Source organism: Botryllus schlosseri, chromosome 2 (genome assembly GCF_051294905.1).
Source record: "Botryllus schlosseri isolate E-star chromosome 2, Bs_hap1, whole genome shotgun sequence".
In the NCBI taxonomy this organism is placed as follows: domain Eukaryota; kingdom Metazoa; phylum Chordata; class Ascidiacea; order Stolidobranchia; family Styelidae; genus Botryllus; species Botryllus schlosseri.
Window position 1 is genome coordinate 7996684 of NC_137237.1, and position 27617 is coordinate 8024300.

The window sequence follows — 27617 nt, forward strand, 5'->3', positions numbered from 1 at the left end:
GTCAAAAGACACCACAAAATGTGCAGCATTCACGTATAATCAGTGCCAACAAACAATAAGAAAAATAAAAAACCTAACGATTTCATAGGTTAATAATATCAAACGAAATCACAAAATGTGCAGTATCCATTGGAATCGGTGCCAATGAGCAAAAAAGAAAGAAAGAAAAGCCTAACAAACACGCTCAACAGCTGATTGTTACAGCTGGTGAATAGACTTAAATCGTTGGCACTGTAACAGTGCTTCCAAACTCAGGTCAGCTAAGTTTCTCCTAAATTCTTTTCTCGCCCAGCGAATCTGGGAAATATCGGCTTCAACAGTAGCCGTTGAGGGAAAGAATGTTGCCAGTCATCCACAAAAGGTTTTCAGAGCTTCAAAATCTTTGGAGGGCCGAACCGGCTCACATGCATCATGAAAAGAGATCACTTCGACAGTGCCATCGATCTCATCGCGGAAAGAATTTTCGTCCCGATCCCTCTCCAGGAGTTTCATGTGTTGTCTCTCAACACATCCTATTTATTAGCCCGACTATCATTTCTCCTTCAGTCTACCGATATATTTTCGGAGGACTTTTGTCACTTCAGGTGGCTTTAATATTACCAACTCGCATGGAAGAGTCCTGTGAAGGTTAGCTTGTTTAAGAACATTGACGCAACAAGACTGTCTGGCAAAACGAGGCTATGCAGCTCAGAAATAGCTAGACAGTTTGTTGCGTCACAATGTTCAACTCGATCACAATGCAAAAATTGTGGTTGATTTTGGGGGTTCCAGTTCCATGAGCAGAATATAATTTCGATTTTAATAATCAGTACTGCGGCAGCTTCTCATTGATACCCGTTTTATCAAATTTAGTGCTCGACAAGCCGGTCAAAAATGGTTGTAAAATTGCCTTTGGACAAATGGAAAGCATGACGTAAACCAAATGCAGTCAGCCGTTCAATCTCGCTGTGCCCGCACCATTTAGGACACCATGCTTTCACCCCTAATGGGTCGGCTGGACCCAGATTAAGAAACCTGCCTTTCACAAACGCTCTTCTCGCTTGTAACGAGGTCCTGCCAACACAACACCATGAACGAAATACACTATTTGGCAGGGCGTGTTATTTTTGGCATATGCCAAAAATTGCTTATTTTTGGCATTTTCAAATTTTTATTTTTGGCAGTTTTGGCATCTGGCTCCTGAAATGCCAAAAATAACACGGCCTGGCTATATATATTACAAGATGAAGATGATGAGTGTTGACCGTTGAGTCGATATAACGTAGGCCCCGGTTGAGTGCTCTTCAACCTTTTTCGGCGCCGTACACCCTTTCAACGTTTAGTCAAAACTCGTACACCCCTGACCAGATAACCCTCCGATTCCGTAGTAGGCCTTATCCGGGGGTGTTCAACCTTAGATTAAGAAAAACTGGTTCAACTATAGAAATTAAACATGGAACGGCAACGACCGATTTTGCAGCTTCGTTCCGCTTCGCAGAGGCTGGAGAGGAGAATTGTTTTGCGTAAGCGACTGTAGGATTTCTGGCAATCCAAAAGCTATCTTCCCGAGCGCAGAAATTAATGAATCTGGTCTTGATCGAAAGCTACTGTTGCACCGATTCCGAAAATATAAATTTAAATAATGATTAGGCACTGATCCACCTAGAATCTGTCCTCCAAGTCTGAAATATCGGCATTGTTCAGAACAATCGGGTAACCGCAACACAATGACCATAACAATGACCCGTTGCGACTCTCCGATTGTTCGAACAATGCCGATATTTCGACTTGGAGGACGGATTCTAGGTGGATCAGTGCCTGATCATTATTTTAATTTATATTTTCGGAATCGGTGCAACAGTGGCTTTCGATGAAGACCATATTCAATAATTTCTGTGCTCGGGACGATAGCTTTTGGATTGCCAGAAATCCTACAGTCGCTTACGCAAAACCACTCTCCACTCCAGCCTCGGCGAAGCGGAACGAAGCTGCAAAATCGTTCGTTGCCGTTCCATGTTTAATTTCTATAGTTCAACCTTATTCCTATATACGCCAGCATTCCAGAGGAGAGTCGTCATGCATGGGCTATCTGGACGACAACTACTCGTGGTAAATTGACTACCAGGAACATCGCACCGCGGAGAGACTTTGTGGCGTTCTGTGAAATCACTGTTTTCGTGAGATATACCTTCCGTATAAAAGTAGAACACCCCCAGAGGCTTACTATGCACCCAAATCGCGAGTATTATTGTTAAGAAAAGTAATTGGGATTCATCTGATATTTTCATCTTCCAACTATTTTCATCTTCATAGATAATATTGGCCCACGTGATCAGATTAACCAGTAGAGATGATGGAGGAGCTGGCTTCGAAACTTTTTTCAATATCATGAGTGAATTTCATCGATAATATTGGCCCAAGTGATCAGATTAACCAGTAGAGCCGATGGAGGGGCTGGCTTCGAAACTTTTGGTCACAAAATTAATGATGATGCATTGTCCAGTTCTGTTAACCATTATTTTGCATGATGTTATTTCTTGACCTCCAATCAGGATTGTCGGTATAGCTAGAACCCCCTGGCTACGCCCCTGCAATTATGTGCACTCCGCTTTTATAACCATATGGCAGGAAGTACCGATTCAAAATGTCTAAGCAATCGCGGTGGTTTCCACGAGAATCGTTATAGACAGATATCGCAAGCTGAACAGTGAACACATGCTAAGCTAACTCAATCCTGGTCCACTCCAAAAGGAACAAATAAGCCCATTACCAACGGTTAAATGACGAGGAGGAACATTTGCTGGTGACATCAAAAAGGAATGTAATTTACAGGCACCGTTGATATGAACATTGTACGATATTGCATATCTGTTCAACCTGTTGTGAAGCATGAACTTGTTTATTTATTGTGATAGCTATAGTCATTCGTCTTTTGCATTGCACTGGTACACCCCAGTACACCCCATCAAATTGGTACACTCTTTAAATATTATGGAACACCCTTGGGATGTACGATACATCCGGTTGAAGGGCCCTGTTAGTTCAAAGGTCCTCTCACATCGGTCAAATTATCCAGTGTGCACGTATAGTTCGGTTATTTGATGTCATATTCGAATTTTTACAATATTTAATGGTTGAGTTCTGTAGTATTATAACTTTGGGAGAGTTTGTGATTTCCTGACAGCGTATAATATCATAGCTCATATTCATAATTAACATGGTAATATGAGGTAATGGTTATAGGCAGGCCGTGTTATTTTTGGCATTTCAGGAGCCAGATGCCAAAATTGCCAAAAATAAAAATTTGAAAATGCCAAAAATAAGCAATTTTTGGCAAATGCCAAAAATAACACGGCCTGCCAAATAGTGTATTTCGTTCATGGTGTTATGTTAACAGGACCGCGTTACAAGCGAGAAGAGCGTTTTTGAAAGGCAGGTTTCTTAATCTGGGTCAAGCCCACAGCGAGATTGAACGACTGACTGCATTTGGTTTTACGTCATACTTTCCATTTGTCCAAAGGCAATTATAAGACCATTTTTGACCGGCTTGTCGAGCGCTAAATTTGATAAAACGGGTATCAATGAGAAGCTGCCGCAGTACTGATTATTAAAATATAAATTATATTCTGCTCATAGCACTGGAAACCCCCAAATCAACCACGATTTTTGCATTGTGATCGAGTTGAACATTGTGACGCAACAAACTGTCTGGCTATTTCTGAACTTCATAGTCTCGTTTTGCCAGACAGTCTTGTTGCGTCAATGTTCTTAAACAAGCTAACCTTCCCATGACTTTTCCATGCGAGTTGGTACTATTAAAGCCACCTGAAGTGACAAAAGTCCTCCGAAAATACATCGGTAGACTGAAGGAGAAATGATAGTCGGGTTACTAAATAGAATGTGTTGAGAGACAACACTGGAAACTGCTGGAAAAGGTTCGGGAAGAAAATTATTTCCGCGATGAGATCGATGGCACTGGCGAAGTGATTTCTTTTCATGATGCATGGAAGCCGGTTCGGCCCTCCAAAGATTTTGAAGCTCTGAAAACCTTTTGTGGATGACTGGCAATATTATTTCCCTCAACGGCTACTGTTGAAGCCCATATTTCCAGATTCGCTGGGCGAGAAATGAATTTAGGAGAAAGTTAGCTGACCTGAGTTTGGAAGCACTATGTTACAGTGCAAACGATTTAAGTCTATTCAGCAGCTGTAACAATCAGCTGTTGAGCGTGTTTGTTAGGCTTTTCTTTCTTTTTTTTGCTTATTGGCACCGATGGATACTGCACATTTTGTGGTTCATTTGATATTATTAACCTATGAAATCGTTAGGTTATTTCTTCTTCTTATTGTTTGTTGGCACTGATTATACGTGGATGCTGCACATTTTGTGGTGTCTTTTGACAAACTAGCCCAAATAGAGCGTTTTTGTGACTAATTCGAGGCTGAAACTATCTATTTAGAGGACGATGCCAAAACTGCCGAAAATAAAAATCGAAAATTGCCAAAAATAAGTTATTTTTGGCAGTTTTGGCATATACCAAAAATAACACGGCCTGGTATAGGTTATATAGGACGTTTGTGTTTGGCCCGTGATGTTTTTGCAGCATATACAGTATACACATACAGCGACTCATGATACACATGCACATCACGATCTGTGCAATTGTGCATATGCAATTCATATCATGTGTGTCTAATATAGATATGCCACTGGACGAGGAAGGTGCAGAAATAGCCTTGTAGGGCTTTCTAAGTCTTACATCACCCGTCCATCTATATCCCGGAAATGCTGAGCCCCAAGCGGAGAAGCGAATAACAGATTTACCGATCTAGTATTCGGTCTAACCCGAATGGTCACTATCTTGAAGATTAATGCGGTTAGTTACCATGCAATCATTCTACGCAGTGTAGCTGACTCTGTCACCTTGAATTGGACTTTATAGTATTATTAGGAATATTATATGTGACCAACATACATTGTATCGTATATCTGTAACTACTCAAAACCAGAATCGTTTTTGTGTGTTGAGCAAGTTCCACAATACCTTTTTCGTGTCGCGACTATTTCGCGATCCGTATTTCTATTGGCTAAACTTCACAACCTCTGTTACGTAAAACCAGAGTTCTAAAGATATCTCTGCCTTTTTCAAATCGCGACTATTTTCGCACTCCTTATTCCTAATGGCTAACGCTTCGCAAATCCATTTTTTCGTCCTGTGACTTTTCACAATTCGTCTCCCCCCATTGGATAAACTTTATAGCCATTCTTTCGTTCTCCTCTTATAGTGTAAAATCGATGGTTTTCTCTCATAATGGGAGACTACAAGAAGAACGTCTTTTCACGCAAAATATATTTATGTCGGAGTAACTCGCCCTTCCAAAAAAAACTTGGTCGTGGGCCCCCCACAGTGTGATAAACCAAACTAATGAGGGGCGTGGACCTCCAGACTGCATCAGGATAGCGTACTCACCGCTACTTGTGAGCGAGATTTTTTTAAACTCATTGGTCATTATACTGAATCAGTTTATATCGCCTAATCGCGCGAAACATGGAAATTTTCTATAATTCATAATTGAATCGGTCAACAATATCGGGAATTGCAGATATATTGCTATAATTTTTTCTACTCTCTGCCCACGTAATCAGAATTACCGGTACAGCTGAGTGAATTGTTGTCTTGGAAAATGTAGGGCCCGTAAATAATAATTAAACGTATTCGGGCGGGCCCGCTGGTTTGTTCGTTTGATTTATTGACACAATTGGGCGCTTTTAACAACTTGGGTCATTTGCACCCGTACAGTAATTTTCATAAGGTCTTTCCGCTTTTCTTGCGTCCTTCTTCTGGTCTTTAGCTGCCATCTTTCTAAAGCTCGACTCTCTCTTACTCTGGGCTTTTCAAGGCGCTGTATTTACAGCGGGGTCGGAAATGAGGAACCCAAATAAAACTCCGACACAGCAGAGCCGAGACTCGAACCAGCAACCATCGGTGTCGTGACTGCAATGTTTAACCAACCGCGCCACTCGCTTCCCTAAGGGGCCCGTTGGTATAGTGACTTCGTTACATGCGGTGTTATATTTCGTGAGCTCCTGTCTGCCATGTGAAAAGATAATAAAATCGGCCAAATGCACTAAACTAAATGATCCACACGATTTCAAATTTGTCTTTTTTTCACCGGCAAATAATGTTTCTCTGTGAGATGGCATATGCCATCTTGTGAGGTTCAGGCTGTCAAGACAGGAACATTCGGCGACAGCCATTTAGGCGGATATGAACAATTAAACATATGCATATATATCGAAGTTTTCGGTCAGCATTACGCCAGTCCTTTTCGTTCTGGTACACTTCTCGGAGTCGCGCGTATGGCCTAAAACTATACACGTGTCTTGGTGCGTCGTGGTGCGGTAATAGGCGACGCCGAAATGCCCATTTCTATAAATCATGCGTATTTTTTCTTGAGGGAAGGGTATACCCAATAATTAAGATGTTTATCAACAGGAAATCGCGAGCAGCGCGAAAAGAAATATGAATAAATATGAATGAATTTCAAAAAAAAAATTATGTTCATTCGCGAAATAATTTTGGGCCCCCTTCGAGCTCGCCCCCAAAATTGACTGACTACAACTATATCAAAGTTATATTTGCGCACCGTCATATGATGCTATTCATGTGGGTTGACCCACACTACATAATTCCCAAAAAATTCTCGACCTCAGAGCGTTTCTATTTCAACCCTAACAAAGGCGATTGAATCATGTAGCCTACATTATGCCTACAACACCTATCATGGCCTACTACAATCATTTACGTACTCCTGTCACGCCAATATAATGCATTGATATCGGATCTAGTAAGAAATTGTAATATTTTGCACGCATAAATCGTTTCTGAATATACGGGCTTACCGTGATCCGAGGATATATAAAATCACAAAGCAAATGAAATAATAAGAATACAAAATACAGTACTATTATCTGATTATAGCAACACCTTGTACATTCCATAGATTGGTAGCATAAGTACATACAAATGATACAATACAATTTAACACATAAAGCACCATATCGCACGTTGAAACACTGAAACCATTTTCACAACCCACAAAATTTTCCGAAGACGGTTCAGTCATATAGAGGAGTGATGCGTAGAAAATGATAAAAATGTAGCCATAAGGCCAACACCAAACATTTGGCAGTTTCATTACGCATGTTAATTAGCCCAAGGATATACTGAACAATCAGTCCGGATCTTATTAAAGTTATATACATTCACCATTGTCGTCAGGCTAGATGTGAAGGTTCGTACTAGATATTGCAAATTATAGAAATAATCTTAAATATGTCAGAACTCCCGTCTGCTCGATTGCATTCGCACAGCCTCCTGCGTTCGTTTAATATGTGCAGAGATGTCAGCACTGTTCAGTCCAGGCACCTAAATATAGGTCAATCGATTTGGCATATTATTTTCCAAATCGGTCGTCATTTTGCCAATATCATGTGGCCAAACATATTTCATACACTGCGATCCACACGCACAGGTCAAGTGCTCACGATCGGTCGAGTCGGATCGAAAAGTCAGCCAATTGAAATAGCAAGCAATGGTTATTTTATATGGCCTTTGTAATTACAAAAACACCAATAACGATATATGACAAAATTGCTACCTTGATGCGTTTTATATACACTGTGTATACAAAATACATATATACCCCTACACCTTGAACTATTGTGAACTGTGGAACAATTTCCTCAGACGTCAGGAGATTTGCTACTGCTTATACTCGTTATACCTGCTGATATGTCTTTTTCGTATTGGTATTTATGCCATGCTTCGTTCGAAGGTGGAGCCGCAGCTGACTTTTGTGTCGAAATTTAACTTGACATTCTTCGCAAGCATACGGCTTTTCCCCGGTATGAATCCGCACGTGAGATTTCAAGGTTTGCAAGTGACGAAATCTGGAAAATTTGCAAATAGGAATAAGAAAAGAAGGCACCGAAATTTTTAGAACGTTAAACTCCGTTACCAGTTAAACTCCGTCACCTGTTAAACTCTGTTACGTAGCCATTCTTATTCGTATAAAAACTATTGCAAAGTTCTATGCCATATATAGCAATTGCTAGCAAATCAACATGCCACAGCTTATACACTATTAGTGAAAGAAGTGTGTATTCACACCCAGCACCGTAACTGCCGCACCCCAAACCCCCCAATTGGGGGGGCGAGCTCGAAGGGGGCCCAAAATTATTTCTTGAATTAGCATAAATCATAGAGTATTTTTTGAAAATTTATGCAATTCTTTCAAAATTTTTTCGCGCTGCGCGCGAATTCAAATAGTCAATTATCTATATTATTGGGTATTGGGCCATTACCGCGCCACGTCACACAAGACATACAATCAAGTTTTAGGCCATATAACATGCAACTCCAAGAAGTGTGTCAGAACGATCGGCAGCGAGAAAAGCTTGGCCGAAAAGGTATATGCCCTTATGCAGACCGAAGACTTCGCTATATAGGCTATACCAAATACATTTAGGTTCAATTGTCTATAGGCACCTAAATGACTAGCGCCGAATGTTCCTGTTTTTGCAATCTGAACCTCACAAGACAAATACCATCCTGCTGGGAAAATTTTATGCCAGTGAAGAAATACCAATTTGAAATCGTGTGCGTCTCTTAGTTTAGAAGCCTACGTTTGGGCGATTCTATATTTTTTGATATAGCAGACTGGAAGTCTTGAAATAACATCATGTAACGAAGTCATATCAACGGGTCCGCCCGCCCGAAGATGTTTAATCATTATTTACGGGCCCTCCCGTTTTCAAGACACTTCACTCAGCTCTACCGGTAAAGTCTAATTACTTGAGTAGAGAGGACAATAAATTGATAGCATAATATATATGCAATCGCCGATCTGATTGACCGATTTTATCATAAATTATCGAAAATTTTCGCACTTCGCGCTGGCTCACAATACAATACAGATAGGCTAATTTCGTGACAAACGCGAACAACGTGATGGGGGGGTCGTTTTATCTCCCCATGGGAGCCCAACACCCACGTTTTTGGGGGCCTGACGAGGTGCTGTTTCGTTTCTGCCAACGGGTATACGCCCGAAGATATTTAATTATTATTGAGTGGTCATACCTTTTCAAACACATTTCACTCAGCTGTACCGCCAAATCTGATTACGTGAGCAGATAGAAGATAAAAATTGATAACAATATGTGCAATTCCTGATCATACTGACCGATGAAATAATGAATTCTGGAAATTTTTCGCGCTTCGCGCGCTTAGGCGACAAAAGGTGATTCACTAAACAAACTCCCAATGAAAATGATGAATAGCGGTAAACAGTGTATCGCCGGAGGGGGGTCTGGGGGGCGAATCCCCCCAGAAGTTCGGTCTATAACCCTATGGGGGGCCCAAGACCAAAGTTTTGGGGGGGGGCTGACAAAGTGCTGTTACGGCCCTGTTCACAGCACACCATAAAGGTGGTGCACGAAAACACGATGTCTAATCGAGGTATTGCCTACCACGATGCTGATAGCAACGGAACGTATAACTTACGTCGGTATTGCTGAAATCTACATTATGAGTAAGATGATGATGCAGAATACTACCTCGTGCCACAAATTTTACACGGGTACGGTTTCTCCCCAGTGTGGATCAGTATGTGAGCTCGCAAATGCGCGACTTGCACAAAACGCGCTCCGCATGATTGACACTTGTACGGCTTCTCCCCGCTGTGTATTCTCATATGCGTCTTCAGATTTGCGGGCCGATTGAATTCGGCGGCGCATACCATACATTTGTAAGGGCGATCGGGTGATCCTGACCGGCTATCTGATGAAAAGAAGTTAGGAATGGTTAACCAATGACTAGTTTAGAAGGATTTATCGATGTGACATACTTGTAGATCGTCGCCTCTTCTGCTGCCGAGAAGGCGGGCCTAATTTCCCGGTATCCGCGTTGAATGATTGCTGCTGTTCGGCATTAGGGGAAAATGTTGTCGACGTTTCGCTGGAAAATCTATTCGGTGATAGAACAACCTTATGAATAATCGAATAACACACTGTGATCATGTCTTTGGTCTGTTCGCTCGTGGTAACGTTCCGATGCACCGATTCGATCAGGGATTTTTTAGAAATCCCTGGATTCGATGCATATCAAACGCACCGCGAAATCCTAAGTGATTTTCAAACTATCACAAAATATGACGTTGACTGCCGTGCTACGGAATTTCGCTAACGGCATTGTATAGCTAGATGCTATATTGTATAGCTAGATAATCGGAGCAAAAGTGGATCTTGCTTATTATGCCTAGGCCTATATGATGGAATTGACGTTTCGTACCGTTTGTAACATGATACTGAAAAATATCGTGAGGAATGTTTTTGGTTTTCCATTTCTCAAGTAATATATCTGATGATAAAGAGAAGCATGAGATATCAATTCAAAGTATGATAGAGATTGTGTCCTATATGAGAAGGATATAATAACAGAGTATAGGCCTACTTACCGTTCACGAATTGACATATCTGACAACACAATACGATGGTCGGCAGACGTGGCTGACAGTGATCTTTTTGATGGTGTCTGAGTTGTCAATGCTTTGCCTTTTTGCAGTAGATTAGACAGCATAATTTGCCGGTACGACGATGCCATCGTGTAATCCGGTGATTTATGGAAATTAGAATTGACCACCGAATCTTGGGAAACCTGATTGTCAGTGTTCTGGAGATTTGGAGCGAATCTGCTGAAAGGAGGTAGCGCGTGTTACTTTAGTCTTGAAACTCGATATAGGGAGATGCGTACCCGGAGAAGTTAAGAAGTCCCTGCTGTTGCATGCGTTGTTGATGAAGAATAGCCGGGTGTGGCGCGTGATGCAACCGACCTGCGAGTGAATGCAGTTGGCCGGCGCGATGCATGCCGTTTGAATGCAAAGTTGGATTCATGTGAGGTCCTAATATATGATGCCACGGGTTCTGTACAAGAATTCAAACATTTATCATCCCTATTTGATGTCTATACGGCTTTACTTCAACCTACCAACAACATGGGTGATTGTTCCATGGATATTCCAGGAAACTGAGTTGAATTTGTGGGGGATCCGAGCGGTGATGTAAGAGATGTCATTGCCACTGCGGCGGCCATTGTTTCCGGGTTGAGTAGGTAAGGGGTGTTGGTGAGTACATGGCGATAAAATTCATTCTGGCACCGCTTTATAACATCTGCATTGACGGGATTTTGACTGCCGGGAGTGGAGGCGGTTGAGCTTGAGCTGTCTTGCAATCCTGAGTCGCTGCTCAGTCGACCGGAACGCGGCGACTCTTTTTTCGTGAATACTTCGTCATCAGACTCAATAGTGGCGGGAACGTTCAGACGACTATCCTGTGCGCAGCATGTGTCTACGGGAGAGATGTTACGTTCTGCTTTCCAGGAATTTATATTCACCGATGTCGATTGCTTTACAAGCAACCTCTGAAAGACGATTAATACTATTTATTAATCAATCAATCGACACGAATTAAGGTAAGGTATGATTGAGTTCAAGCGCTGCAGCACGAGCGCAAAACAAGTCGTTGTTAATACGTCAGACATGCGGAAATTATTGATTGATGCATTATGGAAGTTGCTGTGTGCATCTCGTGATTTAAATAGGATGGAGCACCAGCAAGCACGCGCGCAATACTGAGAAATGTGACACGGAAAGGCGTCCAATACTGCATGAGATATGTTAAAAATTTCCTGAACTGCCGTTAGTGCGGGCTGTTAATCTCTCTTTTATCATATGATGGCACGGCTTACTTGGCGAAATGCTTCTTGATGAATGGCTTCCGCTTTTGTATCGAATATCGACTTGGTGCTGGTGGATCGCGATGGATTTCTGCCAATTTTTTCATCTGTAACTAGTTTTGACCCATCCTCCGATGAAATTGAGTTGCTGTTGTCATTCGCCGTAACTAAATCGAAAGTATGCTAATCATAACATTGCTCATAACCTGAGTTCCTTCAAAAATGCAGCATCATATTTATCGACAAAGCGGACAACACTCGAGGACGAATGCCTATGGAATTATTCCACTGTGTAAACTAGATGCAGTAGATTGATGTCGGTTGCTTTTTTTTTCTGTTGCTATAATGACATTTCACCGTACGAATATGGATGACAAAATTTTTACTCTTCATCATGACAAATAGACTTATATATATCCACACATCATAACGAAGAAAAAATAACCTGCAAGCAATGAACTAGACTCTAGTCTGCCCCTCAATTTGTTTTCGGATATTGGGGTACCATCGTGCCAATTCAATGTAGCTGTAATAGTTCTTTTTGCCGACTGAACCCCGAAGCAGGAGTTTATGAAAATGGCATTCGTTCTACCGATTTCGGTATAATATCCATTGCTAGTATCACACCTTGAAATTGGAGTCAGAAGCATGATGTAAAAATAAAATAAAATGCAAATTACTTTTCAAATCAATCATATCATTCGCGGAAGGTTTGATGCTATGTGACGTCTCGATCAACTGTTCCCGCTTTAGATCTTTGGATTTCCTGCATGTAAAGTACTCCCGGTGAGAACAGCCTGCGATATCAGGTTTCAGAGCCGACTCATTTCTGAGCATCGAGCTTGGCGTAGTATAGCTGGTTCGTGATACAGAACTTGAAGATAGCTTTCAATACAAATTGCAACGAGCAGCCCATACGTGAATATAGCATATACGTACAATCGAGCCGAGCAGTGAGAGATGATTCTTTCGGGTATAGATAAAGTGAAAGTTTAGTGAGAATTATAATTTCGATACTATTTTCTACCGTGGAAGACTGTAAACCTCGATCGGTCGTATCGCGACATGCGGAGCATGTATAGTAGGCCTACAAAGCTACCCACGCTAGTGGAAATGAAATTCTGTGAAGTCATTATCAAACCAGAGCACTGTCAAAACGATCAATGAAATAGGTATGGTCGGATCACTACCAAATTCTCTTTGATATGATGTGGAACTGATGGTATTTTATTCTGAGTAATCGTATAAAATGTACATATTGAACTTTCCACATCATTAATAATTTGCTCGACTGGACTTGAAGCTAAATGCTCGATCCAGCATCGAATTGTACAGCTAATCGATTTTGCCAATTTTGCCAGACAACACGGGTAACTAATGAAGTACTGTAATGGAAGGAGAAACAAGAAATGCAGTGCCGTTATTGTAAAGATTTATAAATATAGCATAAGGATCACTAATTATTATCTTAAATTTATAACGTCACGTACCGCTTGATAAAATTGAGGCAAGCTCGAACGACCAATTGCATATCCAAGTGTGAAGATGCGTGCAGTATGTCTTCGACGGTGTCGTCGGTCAGAGTTATGGTTGATGTGTACATGCAATCCACTACCCGTCGAAGGGCAGTTACTGAGACTGATGTGCCCAGGTCGATTAAAGACATCCTCTGTTGCATGTCGCTGAGGTTATCCTTGAATAAAAATATACGAACTCGTGAGACTCTGGCGTCGGATCTGTTTCAAGCAGGGGCGGTCAAAGTATAGGCATCGTTGGTACTCAATTAGAAGATGAAGTACTCGAGGCCTACTTCTGTTTAAAAACCGAAATATGTCAAGTAGAAGTGAAAGTAGTCTCAAACCATAACCGCCTGACTAAGTAGTACAGGTAGGAAAAGCTTACTTTAGTACTTCAAAAAGTAGATATGCTTAGTTACTGACCACCTCTGGTTTCAAGTGTCATGTTTCGCTCACAAACTCAGCTTTGGATGATAATATTATCTCACCAAGTAAATGACCTAGCTGCGGTATCGTTAAACGGGCTGTTCATTCTTATTCTCAATTTTAACCAGAATTTTAGAAATCGGTTTTAAGGCACAAGGAACCAAATCTGTAGTGGGGTATATATCTTACAAATATCATGTGATTTTCCTAATGATTTGAACGGGGCAGATATGTTGATATGCATCACTGACTAATATTAAAAGCATTCAGTGGTCTCGCGCAGCGGGTTAAGCAGGTCTATACTGGTCTACATGGCTACATGAAGCAATGCCCCAGACGCAAGGAGTAGATAAGTGGATCGAATTTTAAAAAATCGAAGCTTGGTGAGCCAGCAAAAGACCGACCGGTCAATGTGGAGGCGCGAAATAATTAAAATATGTATTAATTTTGTACTTTCTATTAGCGTCATGTATTGCGCAGTGTACTCATTACTATGCGCAATGCACATGCACATGGAATTGCTACGTATGACTAAAAGCTATATAATTCTACATGTTATACAGTGTGTATATCAAATATGACTAAATTGACCTCAAAATGTTACCATGACTGGAGTTGCGGGCAAGTTAACTTGCGCAAGAAAAAACACGAAGGCTGTCATTAAGCGGAACGCATGTCTCCGGATTTACGAGTCAAGCTATTATTTTCAAGCACAGCCCGCTATTGTGCGGGCCGGCGTACCTTGCCCTTCAGGCAAACCGCATGCAATGGGATTGTCGCTCGATTGCCTATTTTTGAACAAATTAAATCTCTCCCGAAATAAGATATACGAGTATAATCATAATTTCTTTTCGTGGCTTATCTATCATCGTCCGGAGAATGTAATCCATTAATGATTTAGGATTCGAATCTCTCGCGGTCATACCGCGGAATTACAGCTCTAATTTCGGACTGGGTCATACGGGTGCAAAGCAATTTCAGGTGGATGTTTACAATCTAGACCGATCGTCTAGTAAGGTCTGATCGTCACGTGCGATAATGACCTTACGCTCTACTCGTACCGGTCGTGTGACTACGATATGATTTTAATTAGTGTAACTCAACATTCGGCGATGTCTTGCTTCATTTTCTCGAGTTGCGTTCGACCAAACTATGCTTCACGTGTCACCAGATTCAACGCTCACGCGACGGTTTAGCATGCGATTTGGAAGAATAACTGCAATTCAAAATGCGACTATTACATACCGCTGCAGTGTTCAAAACTTGGTCATTTTCCAACACTTTGAAGAAGTAGGGGCTTGACGCAGCAAGAACCAATTTATGAGCGTGTATTTCCTAAAAATGTAAATACTTTTGTTAGTATAAACTCGTAGTCTTCAGACGCACCAAGCCCCAGCCACATTGTAGCTGTAGTGTCCAATCACCTTATCGTGAGCTCGGAGTGTGACGTCACAGAAAAGTTGACGGCGGTGCAAGGTATGAAGGTTGTGCGGAAAAAATTGCGTGAAGCCTTCCAGCGACAAATTTACGGCCCCGTCGTCCATGTCACTCGAGCATAATCGGGTGTTTCTGTCCGGCTCTGAGTCTTCATCGATCTTTTCAACTGGATGAACGGAAGTAGGTTACAACATAACTTGGTGTTGTAAAAACTCCTCACCATCTATGTGAATGGTTTAAGTCGTGAATTCTGTACATCAATCCACTATATCGTTACACAAGCCATTTATATTGTATAATTGTAATGCCATTCGATCGATCGCAATTTTATAATAGGGATTTGATCATTCGTTAGTTACCTAAACATTATTTTCCCATAGCAATCAAGTTGAATCTAATACACTAGCAAGAAAATACGGAATACGAATTACCGTTGTACGAAGAATAAAATTTACATGTTCGGGCAACCGAGCAAAGCGAAATAAGCGGTGCTGTATTCTGGGGACACCATGCGTCGACTCACTTTTAAAATCTTCACTCGAGGCTGTCGGTGAGGCAACGTTGCTTGTTATGGAAATGTCCGGGCCGTTGCATTCAGGGAGACTCGTCCCGTCAGCGGGATTGTCAATGGATGATTTCCGGCAGTCGACATTTTCAATTTTATTCTTGTGTCCACTCGATATGATAGAGGGTCTTCTTGAGTACCTAAGCTTGGCACCATCTTCTTGAAATGACATTCGGGGCAGGCCATCGTTGCAGTTTTCATCCTCGCCATCAGATTTTGTTCGCGATAACGAAAGAGGGGTATCGAAGTCATCTTCGACCTTCAGTGAATATTCAGTTTTGGAAAAAGTGTTCAAATGCCTGGACGAAAGGCTGGTATGGTTCTGAAGTGCGATCGACATTTTCTCCCGTCGCCCAACTAACGCTCATGGAATAACTTGGTTAAGCTGTGAAATATTTCACTCTGTCAATTCGACAAAATATAATTAGGTTTATACCACTCCATCTGCCTCAAATCATATGCGAGAACCTGCAATATTTGTACTTTTGGTCAAATGCGGCCTGCAAATTATCAGAGAAAAGAACCTTCACTAAAGTAACTCGTACACTACAGTTTCTCCACAATGTAAAATTGTCGACTAAAAACCGGACAAACATACTTTGCTGCTCGTATAAACTCCTCCTCACATAGACTTTCTGTGGTTTGGAATAGCGAAAGTATATTTCTTACAACGTATACACGCACGCCAGTGTGTTTCCGTGAACCGAGCAAAATGAAAAAGTTCGAAAGCCTTTTCATATCTGGACAACCATTAATCGAATGCGTTCATATAACGCCTGGCAGCCATCTGCGTCAACATATAATATAAGATACGTAATACTAATACTACAGTTCCATCACTCCGTATTCAACCTTCATGTAAATTTCGAAAAGGAATCATCTCAATCTCTCTTATTAAAAAAAGTTTCTCTTCGTAAGATATTTATCATTACCGAACACAGAAAAGAAGCAAAGGTCACCTCGTGTGCTCCCACCGACTCTGCGCATGCACTCGCCTTTCTAAAGTTTAATTTGCCACGTAGTCCAAGGGATTTAGGAGCAATAATTTGCCACGGCGCTCTGAAAATGTCTCATTCTTGCATACGTGTAAAATTACTCTATGGCGCATTAATTTAAAGATGTTATATTCCTATCGCTAAATCCGCAAGACACATAATCAAAGCTCACGCCATCTCGAGTCGTCGAACCTGAAAATGTCGTATCTCTTCATAAACCTGTGGTGCTGGTCTGGATTGGTTTTTGATGTGAACAGTCATGTCAACAGCGTTAGTGATCTGGTTGTCCGTGTCCTTCATTAAATTCTAAAATAGGATTATTTCCTGGACGCTAGCATTCGGATTGTCATGGCGGCGTTGTAAGACGAAACGATGAAGCCTTCTTTCATCAATCGCCAAGTTCCTTTGCATTCAGCATAAGAAACTTTTAGGAAGCCGCTGCAGCTATAATGGATTACGTAAAAGGCAGCAATTTCCTGTCTCTTACGCTACTGATGAGCTACGTTAGTAAGATAAATATCTGGATTGTATTTCCTAACGAAATCGATTGCTTGCTATCTTTGCGTTTTGGAGCATGCGACATGCAATACAAGAAATAAGAAGCGACGTGATTCCAACCGTATAAATCTGTATGGAGTACAGAACAAAACACCATGCAGAAGTCATCGTAACTTTTTAATTTTGCATTCCAACACAATCTGATGTATATTTTCATATTGGAAGCAAGCAGTACTATATATACATATGCACTGGTCGGTCAAGCAATTGTAGGCCTACAAGGCGACATGTACGCATGTACGTTATGTCAAATAGGAATAAATTTCGTTGGAGTTCGTGATGAATACGTAGGAAACCGGGTTTCAGATTCACAACAAGGAGGAGGCCAAGTCACTGTCTTCAGGTTTTGTATTTCTTACAGCTTGTAGCATAACGCTACCACCCTTGCATTGCGATTTCGGTTCCAAGAGATTCCAAATGACACCAGTTTGCATAAAAGTAACGCAACAATTCTTGGCACATTTTTCGATATTTTGTAAACTCTATTTCGTTATTTTTGACGTAAAATAGATTCCAACTACGTGTAATATATTTAAAAGACAGCTTTACGAATTCCTTAGCGGGTATGTTTGGACATAGGTCCTTTTTTCGCTTAGTTCATCCCTCTACATCTTGCAATATATATAATAATAATAATGCGACTCTAGAAGATGAGACACATTTATATTCTATTTCCATTTTCCTGTTCCTGACAGATACTGTCATTTTGATCGTTATTGTGATGATAGACCTTATAAATTCAATATACGGGGAGTAATGACGGGAACCGGATTAGCATGGAAACAAAAATGATTCACGTCTTAAGATGCAATACAGCTAGGCATGGATGACCAAAATCGGATATGACCAACAAGGGTGATGACAATTGATCTACCGCCATACTGCAGGGATGTGTTGCTGAAACACTGCTGGTTTTAGTCTTAATCCGGGACGATGTATGTTTTGATATAGGCCATCTCCTGATATCAATAGCTGATGAATCGCTTCTCAGATTCAACAAAAACTGACTATTGCATCGCAGTACATGTCAATATATGCTTCTATATATCCCATTTTGGAATTGATGTACTCTCTATCTTGGTTGAATCTCAACTTGTCCTCAGCATCTTTAGTATCTCCCCTATGTATTGAGAGCAACTCACATTATCCCCCTGCATAAGTATATTCCTAAATATAACGTATTAATTTGTGGAAGGTTTGTCCAAAGTTCTGACCAAATGACCTGAATCAGAACTTTTGTATACAAGTTATATTAGGCCAAGAGCAACCACATATCATGGTTTCGAGTTGCTCGCCTATATCAACCCTAGGTCTTGTCACGGATCCGTACGCTGCTGAAACCCGGTACTTGCACGATAGTGGAGGTAATAGGAGTTAGGTTAAGTTTCGAATGAATCCAAAATCCAGGTTAAACCGCTTTCGCAATCTCACACCTAATACCAAACCTGGTCGAGCGCTCGTGCAAATGTAGCATCATTCTACGAATGGAAATACTGTCGTGCGTTGAGAGTACACTGTAAAAAATAAAGGTGGATTTTAGGGTGGAATTAGGGAGGAAATATTGTTTCCACTCATGATCAAGGGAGGGTGACTATAATACACCTCGTGAAAGGTGATATCCTCCTTTCCACCCCTGTTTGACAGTGGATGATGAATCCGCCTATACGCGTGAGGTGCGCATACGGGGTTGTTGTCGCGAAATTTAATGCGTGCGCCCAAGGTGGCTGGTTAAACACACATATGAAGGCCGGAAGGACATTGGTATGTAATATGTGACCCTCATATCGGTACACAGAGACAGCGAGATAATAGTTATAAGCCAACCGCGCAACCGTGCACATAATCATTGAATGAAAATCTCTATCTTCATTGCGGGGAGCAGATATTTGTTCAATGTTCAGTTTGAAAGTGTTGGAATCAACAATTATTCAATCGTCCGTTGGTCGTCCGCTGTACTAGTAGTTCGTCCGTTACTACATAGGTTACTACGTATGTTAGTTATATGCCGTTACCGTATATAGTTAGAAGTTTGTTGTTGCCATTGTTACGGTGCGAGTTACTAGGTCTGTGATTTTTACTGTGACGTCAGAATGATACAGACGGTGAATGAAATCGTCAGACTGATGCCTGCTTCTGATTGGTTGTTGTATCACTAAAAAGTTCGGGTGGTAAAAAGATGGCGCCGACAACACAGTTGTCTTCGACAAATTTTGTAGTAAGAGAAGCGAGTTTTTGTGAGTCCATGGAGTATACGAGAGGGAGATAGTTGGCTTTGGATTATGGATTGGCGTTGTGATGCTTGTATTAGAAATGCGTTATCGTGTTGGACATACTTGCCCAGCCTGTCAAGTCTTCGGCTGTGAAATTGGATCGTGCAATCACATTGCCACGGCATGCAACAGCTACAGATGCCATTTAGATTCTCATCACATGACGGTGCAGGCCAGATACCAGCTATTCATGAGCATTTGCTAATCAATCTGTCTGTTTAGGTAGCCATGAAATTGTTAGTTAAGCTATCAAATTATTGTCCGCTGATTACTGTCGACGACGCTTCTGAGATAAGAAGAGAGGTTTCGGAAATACACAAAGGTGAACTCCATGATCGTGACTTCAAAATCCAGTGTTATGACAGAAGATTAGGCCAGTATCTAGATCTGGAGTATGCGGATGTCGGAGATGATGACGTCTTCAAAGAGGACATTGCAATATGTCAAGTAATTGTAAGTAAGCACACACTGAATTCAAATCATTTACTTGCTGCTAGCTGAACATTTTTTAGTAGTCCAATTCAAGTGCGATAGTCGTTACATTTCTATTGTCGAATTTATCCAGCGTATAATCCACTGGTAGCCGTGGCCCGTCGGTATATATTTGAGCTCTGAGCGAAAAGGTGATTTTTTTTTTTTTTTAGTCATCCACCTGGAAATGTGGAGAGAAAAACGGTATTTTGAGAATTCTACTCCGGTTTTGCAAGTTTTAAATTTCTGAAAAAGTGTCCTCTTTTTAGATTTCCAAAATATGTTAAGCCTACCATATACCTGCTTTTGATTGCGTTTGCGTAATATTGATAGTATATTGACTCTTGCTGGTGCGAGACAACATTGTTGTGTTTAAGAACTACGATAGGTTGTGTGTCGCACGTCCAACAGCTTTCAAAAATGCTTCATGAAGACTAAGTTTCGGTGTCACTGTACTGAATGTCCTATCAAGTTAATTTGAATTATTCCACGCCCGCAAAAGTAAAGTATATGCATATTGCATATTGTATATCCACACAAGTGCATGCCATCTCACAGTTTGAAAAGCAATGCTGCAAAGCCAATTTTGGTTCCGTCAGTATTCCTTGCTCCCATAAGTACACATCTCTTTACCCAGGTAAATATTGCATTGCCGAGAAAATGAGTGATCCATTGGATGTGCTGTCGGAAATCGCCCTCAATTCGACGCCAGGTACTCATGACGGAAACGACAGTTCTGGTGAGTTATACTAAATTTTGAACTGAGCTGTTGGTTTTAACAGAACTTACGATCTCGTCAATTATGCAATCAAGTAATTAATTGTGATCCATTATTTGCCATATGTGCTCATTAGTCATGTTCAATTGTACAGCAATCAACATCCGGACTTGCCATGAGTTTTTGTGCCGTTTTTGATCTATGCCAGGGGGATCAACCTGTAGCCTTAGAAGCCGATATGAATAAATAGGTGAGCTCGGAGTATAAAATAAATGGACATAATCGACAATTTAATGCGGATATTTGGCTTCAAGTTGGTGCATTACGACTGTGCGCTGGAATGCGGCCGCATGCTGTTTTAATATTAGGAAATCAGGCCGTGAATAGCAAAAAGGTTGGTCAACCCTGATCTACACCAATGCCTCCATAGCAAACAACACACTTATGCTCTGTAAGTTAGTTGTATTTTGTATTACAGAATCTGACGATCTGGACTGGATGGTTACATTGGTTAGTCTACCTGCCATTTTCCTCAAAAATAAACTTCTTCCTGTCTGATCAGGTACGAATATTTATCGATATTATCAAGCAGTTGTTTGATTTGAAGTATACATAATTCGGGACTGTCAGAACGATTCGACAGTCCTAGTCGAACTTTGCATTTTATAGCAACTATGTAATTGTAGTTTAAACACATTTTTTCAACGGTATACATCCCATTGCTATTAAATCGTTTTTAGTCTGGCAGCCTTTCATAACTAATCATTTGGCTGGGAATTCGACAGCAGAGCAGTCATATTTTTTATAGCTGCAACCGATGAAATAAGATCAGATAAGGGCATTTGAATATTTACTCCTTCTCAAACGCCCTGCTGTTGACAAGCCCGCGCACCCTTTTCATCGCAGTCGCAGTGAAGCAGTGGTGTACAAATGGCGTTTCGCAAAGCAATTTCTGGGTGTCCACACACTCAATTGGCAACATGAATGATAACCTAATTTTTAGGCCCAGATTCAGATCATCACGCCGTATATTTAGGCGATTACAAGTATATAAGTGGTGATCTGCAAGCTATGTTAGTGTTATATACTTCAAGTGGACATCTTGAGTAGTACAGCTTTTTCAAAAAGTAGAACTAAACGCATAATTTTAGCTGTATTTCGAAGGTGGCCACTTTTCAACTCGATAGATGCATATTCGCAACTTACTCAATATGAGTAATAACATGACAGTTGCAGTAAAACAGAGTTACAAATTTAAAAACTTTTGAGGGTGTCCAGCCCGCAGGACTGGACGGTCAAAAAGAGGTCGGCATGGTGACGATGAAAAGTTGGTGTCAGCGTGAGCTGCTGACTAGCACCTGGTTGTCAAGTCCATCTAATGTTCATATACCCGAGCCAGAGGCGTTAAACGCAGTTAACAAGGCTATACTGAAGTAGAAGTAGGAAGACATAATTTTACTCGGTACGAGTTATGTTGTAAACCAGCTACAAGTAGAAGTAGTTTGACAGTCTTTTGATACTACTCAAGTGAGCATGTATTTTTGAATAGTTATAATACACTGCCAATATGTATGTTTGACCTGTTTCACAATACCAAACCTTTCTTCAGATGCCCAGATCAGCCTACCTTACAATTTGTTCTGCTGTGGAAAAGAAGAAGTGGGCCATCTACTTTGATGGGGAGACAGTCCGAGATATCAACAGCTTCCATGAGGAATTTGCAGTGATGCTTTCAGTCTACTGGATATTCGACATACAGTTTTCGACAAACATCAGAAATTCCCTCACTTTCATGTCAGTTCTAGCACACTGTTGAAAGAGATGAGTTCTGCTGTTCGCACCAAACTTGGTAAAATCTGGGACTAATTTGAAAATAAAGTTTTGGAATAAAGGCGATGTTGTGATTTATGTCAACGTGGATTATGAAGATTTAATTTAGATGTTGTGCGCATCGAAGTCGTTTGACGAAGATATCCGGATAGGATGAGGTGGTATCTGGATAGGCTGATGAGGTGGTTTACCGATAGCATAGGGGAGGAAAATTTTCCACCTAAAATAGGTGGGGGAGCCCACCACCCTTTACGGGTGGAGAAAATACCACCTCCTTTGGGTGATTTTTGAAACACCTCTGTAAGGTGGCCACAGTTTTTACAGTGTAGAAGTCACCTTGTTATAATGTAACGATTGGTAATAACACGATAAAGACAAAACAGCAATATGTTGATATGAATAGTATGGCTATGTAATTCATAATATCTAATAGAGGTATAGCTTTCATTTTCCCACACAACGCGAAAGCAGAGGGTCGTATCGCATAGCGCCCAGGTTGCCCTTTAGGGTCACCATTGTGCCTAAACGATAAACACATTTCGAAGATATTACGTTAAACACGAGAGAGACTCATCGTGAATTCGAGGGAACCAACACGGGCTCTTGTAACCTTATCCGGGACATACCCTCCGACTCGTCTCCCTCGTAGAAAGTGCGTAAACTCGACGAACAAAACGAGACACAACTCTGAGAAGGTTCCCACGACATCAAAGCAGCCAAAACACAATATGAATGACGCGATCGCAATAAACTATTTGGGTCTGATATATTACCCAGTACGGAGCAACGCGAGTATTCGTCGTGTCGTTTCTATATACATACAATTCCTCAATCCTCGGCGATATTTCGGTCCATCGATGAATTGATTTTCGACCAGTTTTACACTAAAGTTACCCGATTATAACAGATTATGACACCTTATTACATTATTCTTTGTCTTATTTATCGTTGGTTTTATGGCGTCTTTAAAAAGAAAAGAAATCACATAATTTTTACTTATCGATGCCACCGGAGTTGATAAAACATTATTGCACACTTCGTCACTACTCCGAGATTTGTGGAACATGTAACAATATACATCTGTACATGAATATTTGTGTATTTGGCAACAATAGCAGGTATCAGGAGTAGAAAACTGCCGAAACATATATGTGGTTCTTTAACCATGCATTCATATTACACTCACATACTATATATGACGAGGCTTGCATATTTTACAACAAACACGTTTAAAACATGTTTTTAGCGTTTTATTTTTCTCTCTGGCGTCACGAATGTTCAATGGTTTTGGCGTCACAATGGATTGACATTGTTGTATGGCTCATTAAGAATTGCAATTGAAAATATAGGGTCAATATGGCTCCTTTGACGAAAACGGTTTCCCATTCCTGTCATGAAACGGACCAAAAATTTATTTGATCAGGACTACATCGTCATGCAGCAATTTTACGGTCGGCAGATATCGTCAGAACATATTCCGTCCCGGTGATATATAACTTACGTCCTATGGCTATAACTGTTGCGGCGACGATTTCGAGGGCATCTACCATTCCATATCGTATACGTCTACTCTATCTAGTGTATGTCGTCCAAAAGCTCATACTACATATTTTATCGAAAATATTTACACAATAATGACGTATAGGACCAATTCAGGGTTACCATATTTTGAGATCTATCCCGACTCTATACTCCCGAATTACCCGTCGCGCCCTATTTTTCGTTGATTGTCCTGCCAACTCTGACGTTCCATGCGTCGCTGCCGAGTTTTGATCGCATTTTAATACTCTTATTAGAAAAATAAGAGGACAAGTTCCCAAAAAGAAAACATTTAGGCGTCCCCCGAGGACACTTTCAATTTACTGAAAAAAGGGGACAAATCCTCTAAAAGAGGACTTATGGTAACCAATGTTCCCTCTAATTTCTCACGAGTCTGCGCGCACCAACTCACTGCGCGGTTCCTTGGACAACAGTGCGCAACGACTACAAAAAGGCATCACTTCGGACTTTTTGTGTGCAGCTTAGATTTTCTGTGTGCGGACACCGTTTCGGCACTTCGCACTTGCGCATGTGCGAAGCTTAGAGGGAACATTGATGGTAACCCTACCTAATTATACTACTTAAAAATACTTTAATGACTTTAGTTGAAAACACTGTTTAAAACATGTTGTAAACAAAGGGTCTGGAAGCGCTTCTAGTTTTAAATGCAACCCTGTCTATGACATTTATAACGGAGAAATACGGCTGTCCAGGAAAGTAAATTTGACAACCAGGAACGCATATAGTTATTCGTATCCTTTGGAATATTGTCTGAGGCTGCTGAACCAAGCTGGATCCTATTAATGGATAACGTCGCGTCGTCAGTCGTGTCTATCGATAGCCCTCTATCATAATAGTACCCATATTTTGTTATATCCTCAAATAATTCTGTAAGCCTGATGGATCCATCAAGATATATGTTTCATAGGTCAAGGGATATGTCTGAGCAATGGTTTTTGAGCTTGCGAGACCTGTAACAATACGCGGTTTTATTGAAGTTTGTGCAAGACCGCACCCTCTTGAAAACCACCAACTTCATTTTGATTCTTCGGTTTGTAAAATTGTAATTTGGCGGACTGGCGTCAAAGTTGACTCGGACAGACGGCCGAGAACGACTGTGCTAGAGGTTAGAATCTAGCACAGTTAGAATCAGTGGTTCTTAACCTTTTTTCCTCCAGCGCCCCCTTTCAAAAATTATCGTGCTCCAGCGCCCCCCAACCTCATATTGTAAGGAATATAATAAAGACAATGAGTAAGACGGAGGGCCGTAACAGCACTACTTCAACCACCCTAAAAACGATTGCCTTGCGCACCCATAGCGTGATAAACCAAACTTCACAGGGGTTCGCCCCCAAGAACCCCGTAGCGTGATTTCGATGGTTAACAAAGTTTGTATGGCCTGGTCGCCCTATGTACCAAAATTTTCTATAATGCATGAATGAATAGGTGGTAATTAGTAATTACATATATAAGTCGCTATAAACTTTTTATCCTCTCAGCCCACGTAATCAGATTTACCAGTGACGCTGAGTGAGCTGTTGTATGGGAAAATAAAGGGCACGTAATTATTAATTGAACATCTTCGGACGTGCCGGTAGGTAGCCTACAATTAATTCGTTACCAGGGCCGTAACAGCACTTCGTCAGCCCCCCCCCAAAAAAAAATAACGTTGGTCTTGGGCCCCCATCGGGTGATAAACAAAACTTCCGGGGGGCTTCGCCTCCTGCACTCCCTTTCGGCTATCCGCTATTTGCTGATACTAGTCATCTACATTGGGTGTCCATTTACTGAGGCAGCTGTTCTCGCCTAGACGCGCGAAGGGCGAAAAATTTCACTAATTAATGATTGAATTGGTCAATATGATCGGGAATCGCATGTATATTGAGATAAATTTTTATCCTCTCTCTGCTCACGTAAACAGATTTACCGGTAGAACTGAGTGATGTGTGATTGAAAAGGTAGAACCCCTCAATAATAATTATACATCTTCGGGCGTATACGCGTTGGCAGGAACGAAACGGCACTTCGTCAGGCCCTCCGTAAAAACTTGGGTCTTGAGCTCCCATAGGATGATAAACCGACCGCCCCCCATTACGTTGTTCGCTTTGGCCACGGAATCAGCTGTACTGTTTAGCGAGCCAGTGCGAAGCGCGAAAACTATCGACAATTCATGATACAATCGGTAAGTAAGATCGGCAATTGCATATATATTGCTATCAATTTCTTGTCCTCTCTGCTCACGTTACCAGATTTACCGATAGAGCTGAGTGAGGTGCAATGTTCCCTCTAAGCTTCGCACGTGCGCAGTGCTGACACGGTCTCTGCGCACGGAAAATCTACGTTGCGCACAACAAATCGGAAGTTATGACCTTTTTTTGGTCGTTACGCACTGTTGTCCAAGGGTCAGCGCAGTGAGTTGTTGAGTGTGCGCAGGCCGCAGACTCATCAAAATCAAAAAATATCGAATCGCCCAACAGGAATATATAGTTTTAGATATCCCTGTCGCCCAATCGTACTAAACTAAAAGACGCACACGATTTCAAATTGGTATTTTTTCACTGGCGTATAATTTCCCCTGTCAGATGGAATTCGTCTTCTGGGGTTCAGATTGCCAAGACAGGAACATTCGGTGCCAGCCATTTAGGCGCCAATAGTCAATTAAACCTATCTATATGTCTTTTGTAGGCTATATATAACGAAGTTTTCGGTGTTAATTTGCTCTGAATACTCATTAAGGATATGTCCTACCACAACATCATCTACTGCGAAGCCATTTTTCTCCAGCGCCCCCCATACCGCCCTCCTGAGCCCAGCGCCCCCCATATCGCCCCCTGAGCGTTTCCGCCCCCTTCAAAATCGCCAGCGCCCCTTGGGGGGCGCTAGAGGCAAGGTTAAGAACCACTGGGTTAGATTAATAACGGATACATATCATGAAGCCATTCGGTTGAGCCACCCTATAATATCGGAGATACAATCACTAGTCCTACTCTAATACTCAGTACTGCATACTGTTTATGCACTATAGATGTACATGTACAATGTACATGTACAAGTAGCCTACATTGTACACTTGTAGTAGGCCTACAGGCTTTTAGACTATCCCCTAACGCTGAAGCAAACTTTGTTGGAAGAAAATTTGAATTTTGCATTTGAGGTAGACAGGACATCATTCACAAATCAATGTAAAGAAACAGTACATAACATGCGTAGCGGTATTTATTATTTATTTTGCGAAAATGTTGCAACCACGTAAAATTTTCACGCAGCTCCGTTGCGATTTTGAAAACTGCTCTCGTTTATATATATAGTGACTATGCAACACGGTCCCGTATTGTCGTATACAGAAATATTGTAAGTTACGGAGCTGGGATCACGGTGTGCAATGTGCATGGATAACCCTTTGACACAGATGGAGATTACTGTTGCATTTAAAACAAATCGTATTTGAACTACGTCTGTTCAACCGACTGAGCGCCGACGTCGATTTATTGCAGGGGTGGGCAAACTATTGAGCTCGC

At 41.3% G+C, this 27617-nt stretch overlaps 2 protein-coding genes across 4 annotated transcripts; one reads left to right on the forward strand and one right to left on the reverse strand.

Annotated features, from left to right (window-relative positions):
* Nucleotides 1-6823: 6823 nt before the first annotated feature.
* Nucleotides 6824-18725, reverse strand: LOC145433263 (uncharacterized). 2 transcript variants are annotated; one of them, XM_080310304.1, is made up of 13 exons: nt 15677-18725; nt 15141-15319; nt 14962-15051; nt 13264-13466; nt 12454-12539; nt 11786-11940; nt 11027-11458; nt 10793-10962; nt 10497-10730; nt 9888-10006; nt 9598-9820; nt 7767-7932; nt 6824-7408 (listed from the first exon to the last, which is right to left on the reverse strand). In XM_080310304.1, exons 1-13 carry the CDS (start codon nt 16056-16058, stop codon nt 7319-7321), a joined length of 2529 nt encoding a protein of 842 aa, XP_080166430.1. In that variant the 5' UTR covers nt 16059-18725; the 3' UTR covers nt 6824-7318. The 2 variants fall into 2 exon arrangements, with proteins under 2 accessions (XP_080166430.1, XP_080166429.1); XM_080310303.1 differs by having other exon boundaries at nt 10497-10733.
* Nucleotides 18726-18799: 74 nt separating this feature from the next.
* LOC145433264 (uncharacterized) lies at nt 18800-22621 on the forward strand. Of its 2 annotated transcripts, XM_080310307.1 has the most exons (4): nt 18800-19994; nt 20650-20751; nt 21209-21292; nt 22340-22621. In XM_080310307.1, the coding sequence occupies exons 1-3, from the start codon at nt 19982-19984 to the stop codon at nt 21286-21288; spliced, it is 195 nt and encodes a 64-aa protein (XP_080166433.1). In that variant the 5' UTR covers nt 18800-19981; the 3' UTR covers nt 21289-21292; nt 22340-22621. The 2 variants fall into 2 exon arrangements, with proteins under 2 accessions (XP_080166433.1, XP_080166432.1); XM_080310306.1 differs by lacking the exon at nt 18800-19994 and having other exon boundaries at nt 20015-20751.
* The last annotated feature ends 4996 nt before the right edge of the window (nt 22622-27617 follow it).